Raw genomic sequence first — 14,620 nt, 5'->3', positions numbered from 1 at the left:
GATTCGTTGAGTATGATAAGTTATATTATGATTTGTTAAATAAATTAAATCTTATGTTATATTTGGTTTTCACCATTAATTTCTTGATCCATATTTATAAAAGGTGAATTTTCAGTTTCATTTATTGAGATTTTTTTTAATGGAAACAAAAGTTAAAGAATCATTAAGAGCATTACACGCCGACCTAGGCACAATAATTATATTAAAGTATATATCAAATTCGGCAAATTAAAATTCAGCATAATTTGAAGCACGTGTGTTGTGCTTTTGGCTCAAATGAATTGACGAGTCAATGAGCCCATTTACTCTATTTTGCTCATAATAATCAGAGTAGCCCAAGTGTGTATTTGTGAGCCCAAGTTAGTGGAAATATTTGTAACCGATCTCATTTGTTGGATCAAGGTTCCATGAAACTCTATCAACCGTACACGTGCAACGGCTGACTTTGACCATCTGGTGGTACTTTCACCGGCTACTATTGACTTGGGTCATATTTATACGAGGAGATTTGAGACAGATAAATGAACTAAACTTGACATAAACAACTGGATCATCGATTTCACAGACAAAGCATAGTAGTTTCCTCACACTAGTTCATAAATAGCATTTCACACTAAAATTTGTACAAATAAAGAAAAATCAGTCAGATACCTAAATAGAACTAAATTTCAATATCCTAAAAAAAAACAGCTCACCAGCCCATCAGTGTTCTTCTAACCTTGTCCACTATCTGATTCCTAACCACAATATTCGACAATTGGAAGTTGCGGTTTTCTTCTAGAAGGAATCTGTATACCTCCCATTCACGTTCCGCTGCTGTATGCCTCCCTATCTCTGCCTACAACCATATCATAATTCTTGATTATCTCTCACAATTAAAAAAAAAAAATTTATTGCAATTTTTTTCGTTTTATTAAATGGAAGTGCGTTTTTACCAAAAATATGCAGATCCCAAGACTCTTTAATGCAAAAGTGACATCATAGAAAACTCGAGGTCTTCCCCTTCCGGAAAGTTCCGTCGGATTGGCTACTAAAAGCTCAGTGTCTGGACCACGATTGGCAATAAGAACACGCAGTGGGTGAAGCAATTCCATCTTCAACAGAGAACACAATGCATCTTGCTTTTCAGGGTCCACTATTTTCTTCCCATCTTTATACTGAATAAATAGGTCTAATTCTCTCCGGTCTTTATTTACAGGCAAAAATCGACCATATGCTATCTAAGTAATGAAAAAACAATAGAAAGAAGTGTCACCAAAATATTTACGAACAAAATAACCGTTGGACGGGCAAATAGGAACATTTACCTGGATATTATAGTCTTTTAATGTTCGCATGATGTCATAAAGGAAGCCCTTCTGATCTACACAGTTGATCTGAAGTAAGGTGTGAAGTGGGCTCAAGGAATTGTCGGTTTTTACAGTAGCCCTTTTCAACTCCGAGACATCCCGACTAAGAGCCTGTGAAAGAGGTTCCTTGTCTGAAAGTGTAAATCTGAATAGTTCTTCAGCTACAAGTGGAGGCAGAGAAGAACTGTTGTGTTGAAGGTTATCGTATTGCACGCCTGCTAGCTTGAGTTCACAGCTAATGATTGAGTCACCAAGTACATTGTACAACTGCTCGCATGTTTCATCTTGCCTCTCTTTTGTATGTAAGAGCTCCCTAAAAACTCGGACAAGGTTATAGCAACGGTAAACTATCAATTAGCTGATCAGAAAAATAACAACTGATGGAAACTATCGAGCGCATATATTTCAATCGCACGGCAGAAATATTCATGTTAGAAAATTTAACATACAAACTCCCTTTTAACCAGAGTCAAGTTTAAGAAAAATAAATAGATAATTGAATGGGAGAAGAAGATGGGAGTTTTAGGTATTCATCAGTTAAATGACCCCTACTCGGAAAAATTCAGCAACAACATCCCACTTAGACTTAAATAAATCAGTGAAGAGGCTTTCATCTATTTTTTTCCCTCAGACACCCAACGTATAAAGATGCATAAATCTCCTATTAGTCCAAAAAAGTACAACATATTCTTATGTCCAAATTTGGATATCCCGAATTGAACAGTTATGGGAAGCATAGAAATGAGTTGAAAGAGATGATGCTTTGGGTATCTTCACAGCTCAAAAGTAGTGATAGGGAGTTAGTGACTTACACTCTTCAAGTTATCGAGTGCTTTAGACAGATGAAAAATCAATTGCGAGCATTCAAGTTGGGATAGGGGTACTATAAATTTCAATCTAACAACTTGGTAATATTCTTGTACAAGAAAGAAAAACCTTACAAGTTATCTTTTATGAAGAAGAGGTCCAGCACACAGCCATCGGGAGTTGTGGTGACCTTTACTCTCTGAATTGTGTGCTCAAGCTCATCGAGGACTTGAGTCACATCTGAAAAAAACGAAGGGAGAGCATTACTATTACAACATTAATTGTAATTGGACAGTACAAACAATTAAGAACATATATTTTCTTTCGACCATGTAGTAATCCCTTCCGGTCGAGGCTACAGAACTTGAGCAAGTAAACAGGGGAAGAAGAAGAAGGGCGTGGCGATGGCAGGTAAAATGATGGTATTGAGGGTGGGCATATAGATAAAAGGCGGTCTTTCAAATTCATCCATCTCACAACATGTGAGTTTAAACGAGGAATCACCCATAGTACTACATAACACCATATGCCATCTGTTGAAACATCTGGAGATTAAAAATGAGAAAGTTAGTCAATAACCACCACACGCAAAATGAAAAATACTAATAAGATGCTATACTCCCACTAACCAACGAGGAAAATGGAGAAGAATGAAAACATTAAAGAACAAAGTCTCATTTGATACGACAAGTTATAATCTCTTGTTAACCAGTAAACAAAAGACCGAGGATGCAACGAATTTGGCAAATCTAAAAGAGTTTGTGCATTTGTCGGCTTGTTATGGAAAAATATCTAGATGTTCAAAAGTGAGTCGGTTTAAAAGCACAATACAGCTACAATGATTCAATTGTTTCAGAATAAAGTTTCAACTGCATTGGAAACAATAAAATCGCAGTAGCTACTCAATATCTTCTAACTCATTGCAAGTAAAACATAAACCGAACTACGAAAGATAACACGACGAAACAAAATTCATTTTGCCCTAAAAAGTACCAAATACCAGAAGCATTTCAAACCCCAATTCAATTGATAAACCAAACTACGCATGAAAATGGAATCAGCCCCAAATTTTAACACATATACGAAATAAAAATATACAATCACGAAGCAACGAAAATCAAATCAACGTATAAATCCAATTAGACTAACAGATAAAAACCACAAAAAAAAAAAAAAAAAAGGTTAAATAGAAAAAACGTAACCTCCTCTGGTAATATAGAGGCCGAATTCGAGAATAGTGTGGCAGATATCGCAGCCGAGTCCAGTTTTATCCGGACAATTCACCGTCACGACGTATGGCTCGCCGGCTTTCTTCCCTTTCTCTATCAATACGGCGTCGTCACTCGTCATCCCCATATCACATCGCACCACAGCTGCGGAAACTGAATTGTGGATTTCTCGCCCCAATTTAGGAATCTAGAGAGAGAAAGAAAGAGAGTGCTGGCAGAGTGTAACAAATGGCCGTCAGCCAATGGAGGGGAGTTGTTTACATGTGGCGGGAGAAGAAATTAGCCCATTCTGGGGTTTCTACTTTCTAACCCACTATTATTATTTTTTTAATTATCTTAATAAATATAATAATATTATTATTTTTTTTGTACAAAAGCCCTTTTCAATATATAGTTTGGTGACAGCAACAATTGACCCTATGAGTGTGAAAATGTCTGATAGATCTGTATGACCTATATATATTAATTAAGGTTATTATTTTTTTTTTTTTTTTTAAGTACTAGATCAAGTTTTGATGGTCGTACTCTATATTCAATCACATAGCAAACCATATATAGTCACATTTTTCCCTATCAAACAATTATACATCAACCTCTTATTAAAAAAAAAATATATATATATATATATACATCAACCTACGAGAAAGAGTGGTTTATAAACAAATTACCTTTCGAGAAATCATTTTGAGGGTGAGTATGGCATGAATAGTTTTTTTTTTTTTTTTTTTTTTTTTTTTTTCAATTTGTGACCTTTAAAATTGGTGGAGATTGCATCCGATTTATTTGATGCTACACCTGATGATTATTAACCGTTAATCTGCACATAATCACACATACCCATGCATATATTTACTTAGTGGCTGGTTATTTAATCACCGCGATGCACTAATTCTCAACATTTATATAGCAAATAAACAGTGAAAAGTACAAGGACCATACTATGTGGATAATAGGTCAATCAAGACCAGCATAAACAAAGCGAGGGACGAGTTACAAGAATTTCAAACCCGGAAGCAAAAAAGAAAATTCAAGAACACATGCGCGAAAATACAATCCAATGATGGTCATCCAGCCGACACAATTCGTAACAATAAATTCCACACGAACAAATAAAACCAAAAAAAAAATCATCCAATAGGATCGAAATGCAGAGCTTGTCCTCGATAAAGATATTGGGTACACAATAGAACTTCGAACATAGAACTTCAAACACAGACAAATATTATAGCTTAGCCGGCACCATAGTTCCACAAACTATTAACATCTCTCTTAGAGTAAAGCAGGAGCTTTTTATATCATGCTTTCACTTCGACTCTAGAGGCATTTTTTTTTGTTTTTAATTGGCACGGCTTTTGAAGACATCGAGACCCATCTCAGTTGGGTCGGTTGCTTGCAGCTCTATCTGAATGCCATCTAATTCTCTCTTGAACCTGTCCTTCGAGCTTGCGTATATCATTTTGCTCCTCACTTTAGCAGTGTCGGGGGACCTTGTCGCACGAAGAAAAAAAATAACGAATTGGCATACACGGATGCAATAGAAATCAAAGAACGGAAAATGACATATGAAAGGAAATTATTCGGTACCATGCGATGAAGAAAATCCTGCTCTTTGGGACATTCTCGTCAGTGACAAAGTCGAAATCGTACACTGCGTATCTGCACTCGTCGGCAGGAAGATTTGCAGTGAAGTCCTCGTAAGTTTGAACGGGTTCACCGAGCTTCTCCACAAGAACCTGCTTCTGCTTCTCCTCGATCTTGAAAACGATGAAGCGGTGTGTTCGCTTCGTTTTCAACTCCATAAATTTTAGCTTGCAATCATCATGCACTGCCATTCCGGATGCTGAATTAGCCTATATACACAAATTTATTTTATTTTCGTTAAATATATATGAATAGTTAAAACACTGAAATTCATCGAATGTGAAAACCCTTCCGGAATTAATTAGCGTATCTCTCTGCACAGCTCTATACCAGAAGTAATAATAAATTAACAGGCAGCAATAAGACAATCTGAGTAATTGCTTCAAACCAATATATATACCATCTCTCTAACTAGCCAAAAGGTAGTCAAATAGGCATCTAATTGATATTTCAATGTCATGGCAATTTTACATTTCAGTCCAAGTGACGAACAATTGCATCACAAACCAAAACATGCAAACAAGGCAAAGTTAATATAAATTTAAGGAAAAAAAATCATGTCAGCAAAGTTGCCAAGCAATGCAGGCAAAAAATGGTAAAATTATCACATGTCTAATGATTTTCAACGCTTTTCGAAATTTTTTGTGAATTAAAAAAAAACTTGAGAGGAACTCATAGTTGATTGCTTAATGTGTTAACACTTCAAACGAGTAGTAGCGATGAAACAGACGCACACTGAAATGATTTATGTAGGAGAAGAAACTACGGATAGTTGGTCTTTTTCGTCCTCTAGAATGTTAGCACAACACAATAATTTTCAAATTGCACAATACATACAAATTTTGTACATTTAAAAATTGAAGCTTTGTTTAATGTCAAAATAAAACAAAATCGAAGCTTACTTCCTCTACCTAAGTTGAATCATACAAAATTTACGAAGGTTGTTACAATCGACGTGATGTACAGGATCTGACAAGATTATTCATCACAATCAAAAAAAAAAATAAGGCAAAAAAATATAGATATTATTACTAGGTTATATAAGTATCAAAAAATTGTAGTCAATTAAAATTCCTCGATTACTATTGCTTTCGATAAGCTACTAATTTAAACTTAGCACAGTGCAAATCGTATAAAGCCATGTCATCAAACAAGTTTTTGTCCACACAAATAAAATATCTAATTATTGATCATCTAGTAGCTATTCAACTGAAGTAAAATTTTACTTTACCAAAAGATGCCGCGAAATCGAATCTTAATTTAGCATACACTTAGGAAGATCGTAACTCTTAAGCAAATCGAACACAAACTTTTAAATCAACAAACAAATTTTGACCAAATCAGATCTAAAAAATATTTTTTTTAAACAAAAAGCAAAAAAAAAAAAAAAAAAAAAAAAAAAAAACAGAACGACACCTAAATCAAACTGAGCTGCCAAGAGACTACGCATCTTGACTCCATTACACAAACCATGAAAATCGCGAGCGAGCAAATAAATACCGAAATCAGCCTCACAAGACGAGAAAAATCGAAAAAAAAAATAAATAAAAAATAAATAGAAAAAAGGATAAGAAAGTAAAAGAGCAGAGGAAGAAGAAATCGTTAGTGATTACCATAGTAGCGAGGGTTGATCGGAGAAGATCGAGGTTGTTTTGAGTTTGACAAGAGAAAAAGAGAGAGAAAACTTAGGGATGAGAAAAAGACGGGTGTTTTTCGTGGGCAGATTGGAGAGTGGAGAGAAGAAATGACTCTTTGTTCACAGATGGAAAATTCGGGAAAATATAATAATGATTATTCATTATTATAATCAAAATGTGGAAATGTCAATGTTACCCCTGCGAAGCAACTTATTTTCATTTTTGTTTTGTTTTATAGAAAAATGTTTGACTAAAAAATTAAAGTAATTTTTGTTTATATTTCCATTAAAGTTTGTTTCAAAACTTGTATCAAAACTCAAAAGTACTTTAAAGAATTCAACTTTTTAAATACAATAAATATTTACATATTTTTATTGATTTTAATTATTTCAAATATTTATCTTGCACAAAAAGACGAAATCCCTCGCCTCCAGAGCCCCCATCCCTTGGCCCGACAAGGGTTGATGGAGGAATGTAAATCATGGTAACTCAACGGCCCGTTAAGGTAGCGGATCCGGACCTGGTGCCCACAAGGAGCCAACCCTCATTGGAGTTGAAATTCCCACACTACGGCTGCCAGGATTCGATCCTAGGACCTTGCACCAACTTATCACCTCCGGAACCAGTTTATCTAATTTGAAAAAATATTGAATTGTTTAAAATATTCATATAGCATCTTCTTATGTAAAAAGTAGTTTTATACTGTTCTACAAATATTTGAAAAATTAACTAGTTTTTAATTTTTATCACAATCTTTTAGATTAATCATAAAATCATAATCCGCGTAATTTGACTTTTTTATTTAATATTTTTTACTAAAACAACGTGCATGAAATTTACATATTACATTTCATTTGGATTTTAAGTAGTATGTGTTCAAAGATTAATATAATAGTTCTCGATTTGAGCCTGTATAAACTCGAAATAATACGAGTTCAGTTAAGTCTACAAGTAGCGTCAAATATCCTCGGTATGTATTGTGTATCGTCCCGTTTATATCCAGTAAACAAAAAACAAAAAATCTACCGGAGAAAATGGCGGAGTTTGAAATGTTGACGAAAACTCTACTCTATGGGCTTAGAAATAATGGACTTAAGTCTTCAAGTATAAAGTCGAGTTCAGTTTAAGTTTACAAGTATAGAGTCAATGGTATGTGAGTTTTAGTTCAATATAAAATCTTAATCTTTTAATTATGGAGCTCGATGGTAAAATTTAAATCCATTAAAATTTGGATCACATTGACCGAATGCTCGATAAACAAATAACAAATCTATTGTTGAGACCAACAAATTTGAATTCTCACATCACTCTACATAGAAGTACCAATGAATTTTAATTAGGAGTTTATTATTTCCTAAGCAAATTAAGATATGACTCTATTTCTTTTGTGAGTAATTAATTTTAGTTCACTAATTTAATTTATGTATTTAAAAAGGGAAAAAAAAAATACTCACGAGGGTGATTTTGTAATTTATTAAAGGAAAAGGAAGAAAACCTCGCGAAGCGGCGCTATAAATTACAAACCCTAACCCTGCACCTTTGTCTCTCTTCACTCGCCTCCTCGCTTCCATTTGAGCTGAACTGAACATAAACAGAAGCGGCGGCCGCTCCTTTTCTCAGGTAACCCTCTATCTGAGATCTTCTACGCCGGCGGCAAACCTTGATTTCTTCGTTTTGCTTGTTGACGATTTCATTTATTTGGTATCCATTCGTAATTTCAATTGCTTCCATTATTTCGTAGGGTTTGAATTTTTTTTTTTTTTGTTTTGTTTTGAGTAGTGAGTATTTATCTGTGTTAGTGAAGATAGAGGGACAAGTTAATGCTCAATAAAATATATATGTTTTCAATGTTGTTTCAACCTTTATGTTCTGTTGAATTAGTAAATGGGGAAATGTGAGAAAAATCAATTACTTGAAAAAAATAAATATAAAAAAATGATCTTGTGTTTACATTCGCAATGGTATTGCTTTTGTTCAATATGTTTGCAGTCTTTTTCATGTGGGTACTTTTTTGTTTTGAATGTTTCCGGGTATTGCCGAATTGTTTTTATGTAATTTTCAACTGTTGGGGGTTTTAATTTTAATTTAATTTTGTTTACGTGCTTTGATATACGATGTATATACGTTATTGTAGCTATTGGACTGTATAATTAGGTTGAGATTCTTTACTTGTGATCTTTATGCCCTGTTTAATATTTGCTGTACTTTTTCCTATCAGCTTGCACTTGAAAATGGTGAGAGTCAGTGTTTTGAACGATGCTCTGAAGAGCATGTACAATGCCGAAAAGATTGGGAAACGACAGGTCATGATCAGGCCTTCTTCGAAAGTGATCATCAAGTTTCTTATGGTTATGCAGAAACATGGTTTGTTCCTCTTTCTACTATGCAACACTTCTTTCTTGTAATCTCGATTTTGTTTTTTCCTTAAAGAGTTCTTTTTTTTTTTGAATTGGTTTTACAGGATACATTGGAGAATTTGAGTACGTAGATGACCACAGATCTGGAAAGATTGTGGTCGAACTGAATGGAAGGCTGAACAAATGTGGTGTTATCAGCCCTCGATTCGATGTTGGTGTCAAAGATATCGAGCCCTGGACCGCAAGACTTCTCCCATCAAGACAGGTAGAAATAAATTCGATAAACTTCCGGTTATTATTTGTAACATGGGAATCTTTTTATCCCTCGTTTGGTGTGTTTTTAATCTTGCACGATTTTGTTGCAGTTTGGATATATTGTGCTGACTACATCTGCTGGAATCATGGACCACGAAGAAGCACGTAGGAAATCTGTTGGAGGCAAAGTGCTCGGTTTCTTTTACTGAAGGGGTTGTTAATTTGGTTGTCTCTCATTAGTTTTGTTGGAAGAAGTTTTGCAGTTGAAGTTGCATCCGAGACATTTAAGAGGCTTTTCTTAATTTATTTGATGAAATCGAATATTAAATTTCCTAGTTGTTAGAAGAAATGCTAGTGTCTGTTTTATTACGTTGCTGATATAAATTGCTCTTTTGTTTGATGTGATGTTGAACTAATTTGCTGGTTTTTAATTGGGATTACAATCAAATTTATCTTAAGCAATTTGTTTTGGTTTTGCCTTTTACCTTGTATGGGTAGTACTATTGTATTATTGCTTGTGATCTGAGAAACTTGCGATGTCACACGAATGGTGCAATGTAAAACCTGTACATATGAGTTGTATTGATGTCGCTTTTTTCCCGTAACCATTTTGATGCACCAAGTACAGTGCATTGATGGAAAACTGATTTTCCCAGATGTTTCTTGCACCATTCTTGTTATTATCCAGTAAATTCTTGATTGCGAAAGTACAACGAACATGAACCTTCTGATGATCATGATCGTAACTTCAGTAAATTCTTGATTGCAAAAGTACAACGAACATGAACCTTCTGATGATTATGATCGTAACTTCGCCACTCTTCAGTAATTCCTTGTGATTTGAAGAGCATGAATACACTAATTGATGAAAAGATCTCACTTGCTGATTTTTGTGAACTATGCTGTGTCTATTCAAGATTGTTGGTTTGAACTTTAAAGATTCGATCATGGATCCAGTGAGCGACAATTGAACCAATTTTTTTTTTTCGTTTTTTAGAAAAACACCGCGTATTGATATCGAACATTCTCATCAAATAAAATTGTGAGCCGTATAAAAGTTCAAATTATCCGATATAATTGTGATCCATCAAAGTCTTTCCTGCCATTCTATAACCAGAAGACATTTTCAAAATTTATTTTACACCGTAAAAGATTTAGAACATCGCATATTTCTTGTTCGATGAAAAATGACAAACTAATTGTTCTAGATCCGATACTATAATGCATTCATTCATATGGCAAGTAGTATGTTTTAGTTAAATAAAATACACCACAACAACAATTTTCAATATCATAGTTTCAACATATCAAATCACCAAAAAAAAAAAAAGCCGAACATTACACCGATCAAAATCCAAAGATACACCCGAGCCTAAAATCTAGGGCAAAACGAAGAACTTAACTGACAAAAACGGTTGTGAAGAGACATTGCCAAAGGATGCATAGTTGCCCAAAACAGAGATGGATTAAACTTTCTCAATCACCGAACATGGAAGATAATCATTACACACTCCCATTTCTTGAAGACTAAACTCCGTTTGGTGCTGCGATTATTCGACTCCCCGTAGGGGTATAAAATGGATGCCTTCTTCGGTGGAAATGTTAACTCAAAAAGGTAATAATGGATGAATGGGTTGTGAGTGGAGCGAATCTTCTAAGCATATGCTCAACCATTGCCTTTTTGCATAAACTTTAATTTTCTTTTTAATTTATTTATAGTTATATGTTGATCTAAGCTTACTTTATGGCTGATGGCTATCCTGCTATACTTTTTGGTTTGATTTAGTGAATTTCCCTATTTCGGACAAAAAAAATTAAAAATAAAAAGTCTCATGCTACTTATTTGTGAATGTGATCGTATTATAATTATTTTTAATTTGGCATTACGTATAACATCTGCGTGTACAAAAGAACGGTTTCAAGTTTCGTAATATGAGAATCAGATTGCTTTTTATATCGGCGAGCCAATGACATAATCTCGGATTAATCAGTTTCACTTTGTAAGGCTAGCTTTGATGTAAGATCAAACAATTCCAAGTTGTTAATAAGCCCTTATGTTCACCAAAATGTATTTCACTTTCGACTTTCAATACATTTTAAGACAATACCTCGACACTAATTTAATGTTTGGACATTGAATATTGGCAACAAACGCAAATTTAAGGACAAAAGCACGAACGTTACAGCTTTTCCTTGATATTTTCTTCAGGGAACAAACATGAAATTCCAGCACATTTGATTTCCCAATATATATATAAATTAAAGCCGGCAATCCAAACAGAATTCACGAAGCTTACCACATCATATAACACTTGCCCTGCACATGATAGTTATTATAATTTATACCCATCTTACACCTAATACCTGTTTTGCACTGAGACGAAAGATCTCAAACATTGAGCTCTTCCTTCCCATAAATTCGCTGAAGCTCACGAGTTGCTGCTTGGAACGATTCTATTACAATTTAGAAAAAAACAAAAAAAGGGAATGAGCAAAGAAAAAAAAAATTGAGTCGGAGTAGAATGTGAGAGTTTCATTTCACTACCTTTCCAAGTGCGAAAGGCTTTTTGGTTTATCGGAGAGCCAGTCACAGTCTGTATTGCATCGAATAGCATACTCTCACAAGTGCTTCTTAACTCCTGAACTATCTGATAGATTGTCTTCCCGTTTTCAAAGTATATGTGGTTGTTTGGGTGCTTCGTCTTGCACCCAGCATGTCGCTCAAATTCATACGCATTAAGCGCCTATATTTGAAAAGGAAAAAAAAACGAAAAATTACTCGAAAAAGTAAAAGAGGGAACTATCATTGTATTTCTCCAATAAAGAATTAACATAGACATAGCTTTTACCTTAGAGTAGTTACATGACTGACATCCGCAAAGATAGCCAGAGCCTTTGATGATTCCACGAAGCTCCTTATTACATGCAAGAATAATTCCCATCAGCCACTTGAAAAATAACCTAAATAAGCAAGAAAAAAAGAACCGATAAAACTCACCTCACGCGAGACAGAAACGTATTTCACCGGCACCCCATCAAGCATACCCGTCGCTATCAAACTCCTCACATTGGAAGGAAAACTATTTGGTGCTTCTTTCCTCGAAGGTTTCGTCTCCGACTTAATCTTAGACGTCGAATCAACCTTCGGTTTAGGTGCCTGAGTGGTGCCCACAGTAGCACCGCCATTTGGTGCCCCCACCTCCTTCTTAGTAGGTGTTTCTGATGTTTGAGCTGAAGACTGCTCGTACAATAAGCTATAACTACTAACTGGCCTAGCAAGGGCTTCCATTACAGATTCTTCTTGATAGCCGCCAAAAGATATAATATTATTATTGTCCCCTTTACCAAAAGTCGATCCAGTACAAGTGATATTTGATTCACCTGTATTGTACGGTTGGCCCATCAATGTAGCATTTCCACCTTCCTTAACGTAATGCTGTCCAATGGACTCAAAGGTAATTTCACCACCCCTGTGGTATGTCTGCTCCATCGAAACCCCTATGTCGTGCTCGATAGGGTCCTTGACCTGGTTGACTTTGACTTTTCTAAGTCCACCATAACTCACTCCATTTTCCTGTTCTTCCATTGCGTAAGAAATTGACAAACCAACGGATGAACCATCCTCAAACTCTTCGCCGATAACTTTTTCTCTTACATCTGAGCCATCTGTCCCAGCAATTACAGGCATGATTGTCTCGGACCCAAATAGCCGATCCATAAATTGGTTTGGGGCGGATGGCACTGACTGAAATCCAGAAGAACTTTCCCAAGGAAGTGAACTCTGCATCAGAATTTCTGATTCCTGCTTGGTATTTGGAGCTTCTAGAACCTGCTTTTTGCTAGGAAATAACTCCGGCTCGGAAGCGTCTAAGAGCCACTGACGGGCCCGCTTAGGTTCAATCCTAGACGAGTTATCGAAAACCGCATCTCCATCGCTGCCATGTCCACCGCCTTTTAGCATCCAAAATTCTTTGTCCTGAAACAGACAGCAAATAGCATTACAATGTATAGCATGCACAGTCATCACTTGATTCATCACCAGCCACTAGCAAAATACACAATCCCTCCATATCTATAAGAATCATTACCAGTAATAAAGAACCTACTGTACGTGTAGATTTCATGGTCCAACACACCCGATAAACAACGACATCAAGTAGCATGGTACATTACAGTGATCTATGATGATAAAACATATAGAACGCTAAAACATCTAAGCATATTTGGAATTCTTACACGAGATACTTCGCTCAGTAGCTTCACTCGAAATCGTAAATGATCAAAGAATCATACAGTCAGCTCAAGTCAGTTAAAATTAAAATGACAGCACAAATTTCATCACCACACTGTGTACAAATGCTAGGAAACAACCTCACTGCCAACAGAACTATAAAACAAGAAAAAAGACAAATCATATATACCAATGCACGTTAGTTCAGTTAGGTAGAACTATTGAAAATAAATAGTTCTGAAAAAAATAGAAAATAATCAAAATTGAACTCACCATTCGTCGCTTCCACTTGAGTATATGATAAATCCCTACAACCCAAAAAAATCAAACCAAAAATCAAAATTTTATCGAATTTCCACATCGTTCGATCGTTTACTTGAACTCGGAAATCCGAAATGAAAGAAAAACATTCTGTAAATGAATCAGAAATTTTCAATAATCGAGTCAAAACCCTAAGCAAAGTAAAATTCGGAAACCCTAAAGATTCAAAAAAAGAGAAAATGCACCTGAGAATCAGTCTCCGATGAAGTTCCCGGCGAGCTTCCCGGCGCCGATGTTGATTAATTAATTAAATTAATAAATAATTTTAGGGTTTTGTTTGTTTGTGGTGGAAAGGGCGTGATCCTATTGTGCCTGAGGAGCACTCGATTTTTGCTCGCTGAGTTAATGTTAACCTGTAACCGAGTCTACAGTAAGGGGTAGGCATCTTTACAGCTGGATCGATCTGGGCCGCTTGTAGGACCCGACCCATATCTATGGAATTATTTTGAAATAAATGAATAGATCTTTAAATATTAATATTTATATCTAGGAATAAATAACTTTTATTCCTAGATAAATAATTAATTAAGGCTATACAATTATACCAATAATTAAATATTATTTATATCATTTATATTATAAGTACAGTCGAATCTCGATAAATCAATAACATCGCTTAAATAATAGTTTATTCAGGTCCCGACTTGGTGAAAATGTATTAAATTAATAATTCGATAATTTAATATTTCACTAAATTACTAGAATTTTACTAGTCCCAATTATATTAATATATAGAGGTTTAACTATATTTGAACATTATTGAGTTAATTAGACTAATTTATGCTTCAAAATG

At 35.0% G+C, this 14,620-nt stretch overlaps 4 protein-coding genes across 4 annotated transcripts; 1 reads left to right on the top strand and 3 right to left on the bottom strand.

Annotated features, from left to right (window-relative positions):
- Nucleotides 1-518: 518 nt before the first annotated feature.
- Nucleotides 519-3,696, bottom strand: ACR9 (ACT domain-containing protein). The gene is made up of 6 exons (XM_012983226.2): nucleotides 3,359-3,696; nucleotides 2,486-2,701; nucleotides 2,291-2,396; nucleotides 1,308-1,662; nucleotides 936-1,220; nucleotides 519-838 (listed from the first exon to the last, which is right to left on the bottom strand). Exons 1-6 carry the CDS (start codon nucleotides 3,510-3,512, stop codon nucleotides 692-694), a joined length of 1,263 nt encoding a protein of 420 aa, XP_012838680.2. The 5' UTR covers nucleotides 3,513-3,696; the 3' UTR covers nucleotides 519-691.
- Nucleotides 3,697-4,328: 632 nt separating this feature from the next.
- LOC105959179 (actin-depolymerizing factor 3) lies at nucleotides 4,329-6,828 on the bottom strand. Its single transcript, XM_012983225.2, has 3 exons — nucleotides 6,640-6,828; nucleotides 4,970-5,235; nucleotides 4,329-4,872 (listed from the first exon to the last, which is right to left on the bottom strand). Exons 1-3 carry the CDS (start codon nucleotides 6,640-6,642, stop codon nucleotides 4,722-4,724), a joined length of 420 nt encoding a protein of 139 aa, XP_012838679.1. The 5' UTR covers nucleotides 6,643-6,828; the 3' UTR covers nucleotides 4,329-4,721.
- Nucleotides 6,829-8,119: 1,291 nt separating this feature from the next.
- Nucleotides 8,120-9,737, top strand: RPS15A (ribosomal protein S15A). The gene is made up of 4 exons (XM_012983224.2): nucleotides 8,120-8,283; nucleotides 8,882-9,027; nucleotides 9,125-9,285; nucleotides 9,386-9,737. Exons 2-4 carry the CDS (start codon nucleotides 8,895-8,897, stop codon nucleotides 9,482-9,484), a joined length of 393 nt encoding a protein of 130 aa, XP_012838678.1. The 5' UTR covers nucleotides 8,120-8,283; nucleotides 8,882-8,894; the 3' UTR covers nucleotides 9,485-9,737.
- A 1,696-nt stretch (nucleotides 9,738-11,433) lies between these two features.
- Nucleotides 11,434-14,188, bottom strand: LOC105959177 (hypothetical protein). The gene is made up of 6 exons (XM_012983222.2): nucleotides 14,013-14,188; nucleotides 13,780-13,814; nucleotides 12,274-13,251; nucleotides 12,125-12,190; nucleotides 11,821-12,019; nucleotides 11,434-11,729 (listed from the first exon to the last, which is right to left on the bottom strand). Exons 2-6 carry the CDS (start codon nucleotides 13,780-13,782, stop codon nucleotides 11,665-11,667), a joined length of 1,311 nt encoding a protein of 436 aa, XP_012838676.2. The 5' UTR covers nucleotides 13,783-13,814; nucleotides 14,013-14,188; the 3' UTR covers nucleotides 11,434-11,664.
- Nucleotides 14,189-14,620: the final 432 nt, after the last annotated feature.

This window comes from Erythranthe guttata, chromosome 14, assembly GCF_056151865.1.
Source record: "Erythranthe guttata isolate IM_541 chromosome 14, IM_541, whole genome shotgun sequence".
Lineage (NCBI taxonomy): Eukaryota > Viridiplantae > Streptophyta > Magnoliopsida > Lamiales > Phrymaceae > Erythranthe > Erythranthe guttata.
The sequence above is the reverse complement of the archived record's forward strand: the minus strand, read 5'-3'. Positions and strand labels throughout refer to the sequence as shown.

Bases quoted from the DNA above. Each gene is read 5' to 3' on its own strand.
- ACR9 (XM_012983226.2), bottom strand. From the start codon at position 3,512: ATGGGGATGACGAGTGACGACGCCGTATTGATAGAGAAAGGGAAGAAA. The intron at 1,663-2,290 runs GTAAGGTTTTTC...CCGAGTTTTTAG, and splicing joins TTCTTCATAAAAGATAACTT to GGAGCTCTTACATACAAAAG. The intron at 839-935 runs GTAAAAACGCAC...ATATGGTTGTAG, and splicing joins TTGGGATCTGCATATTTTTG to GCAGAGATAGGGAGGCATAC.
- LOC105959179 (XM_012983225.2), bottom strand. The intron at 4,873-4,969 runs GTACCGAATAAT...TCGTGCGACAAG, and splicing joins AGGATTTTCTTCATCGCATG to GTCCCCCGACACTGCTAAAG.
- RPS15A (XM_012983224.2), top strand. From the start codon at position 8,895: ATGGTGAGAGTCAGTGTTTTGAACGATGCTCTGAAGAGCATGTACAAT. The intron at 9,028-9,124 runs GTTTGTTCCTCT...TTGGTTTTACAG, and splicing joins TATGGTTATGCAGAAACATG to GATACATTGGAGAATTTGAG. The intron at 9,286-9,385 runs GTAGAAATAAAT...ATTTTGTTGCAG, and splicing joins GACTTCTCCCATCAAGACAG to TTTGGATATATTGTGCTGAC.
- LOC105959177 (XM_012983222.2), bottom strand. The intron at 12,191-12,273 runs GTGAGTTTTATC...GCATGTAATAAG, and splicing joins ACGTTTCTGTCTCGCGTGAG to GAGCTTCGTGGAATCATCAA. The intron at 12,020-12,124 runs GTAAAAGCTATG...TTTCAAATATAG, and splicing joins AGTCATGTAACTACTCTAAG to GCGCTTAATGCGTATGAATT.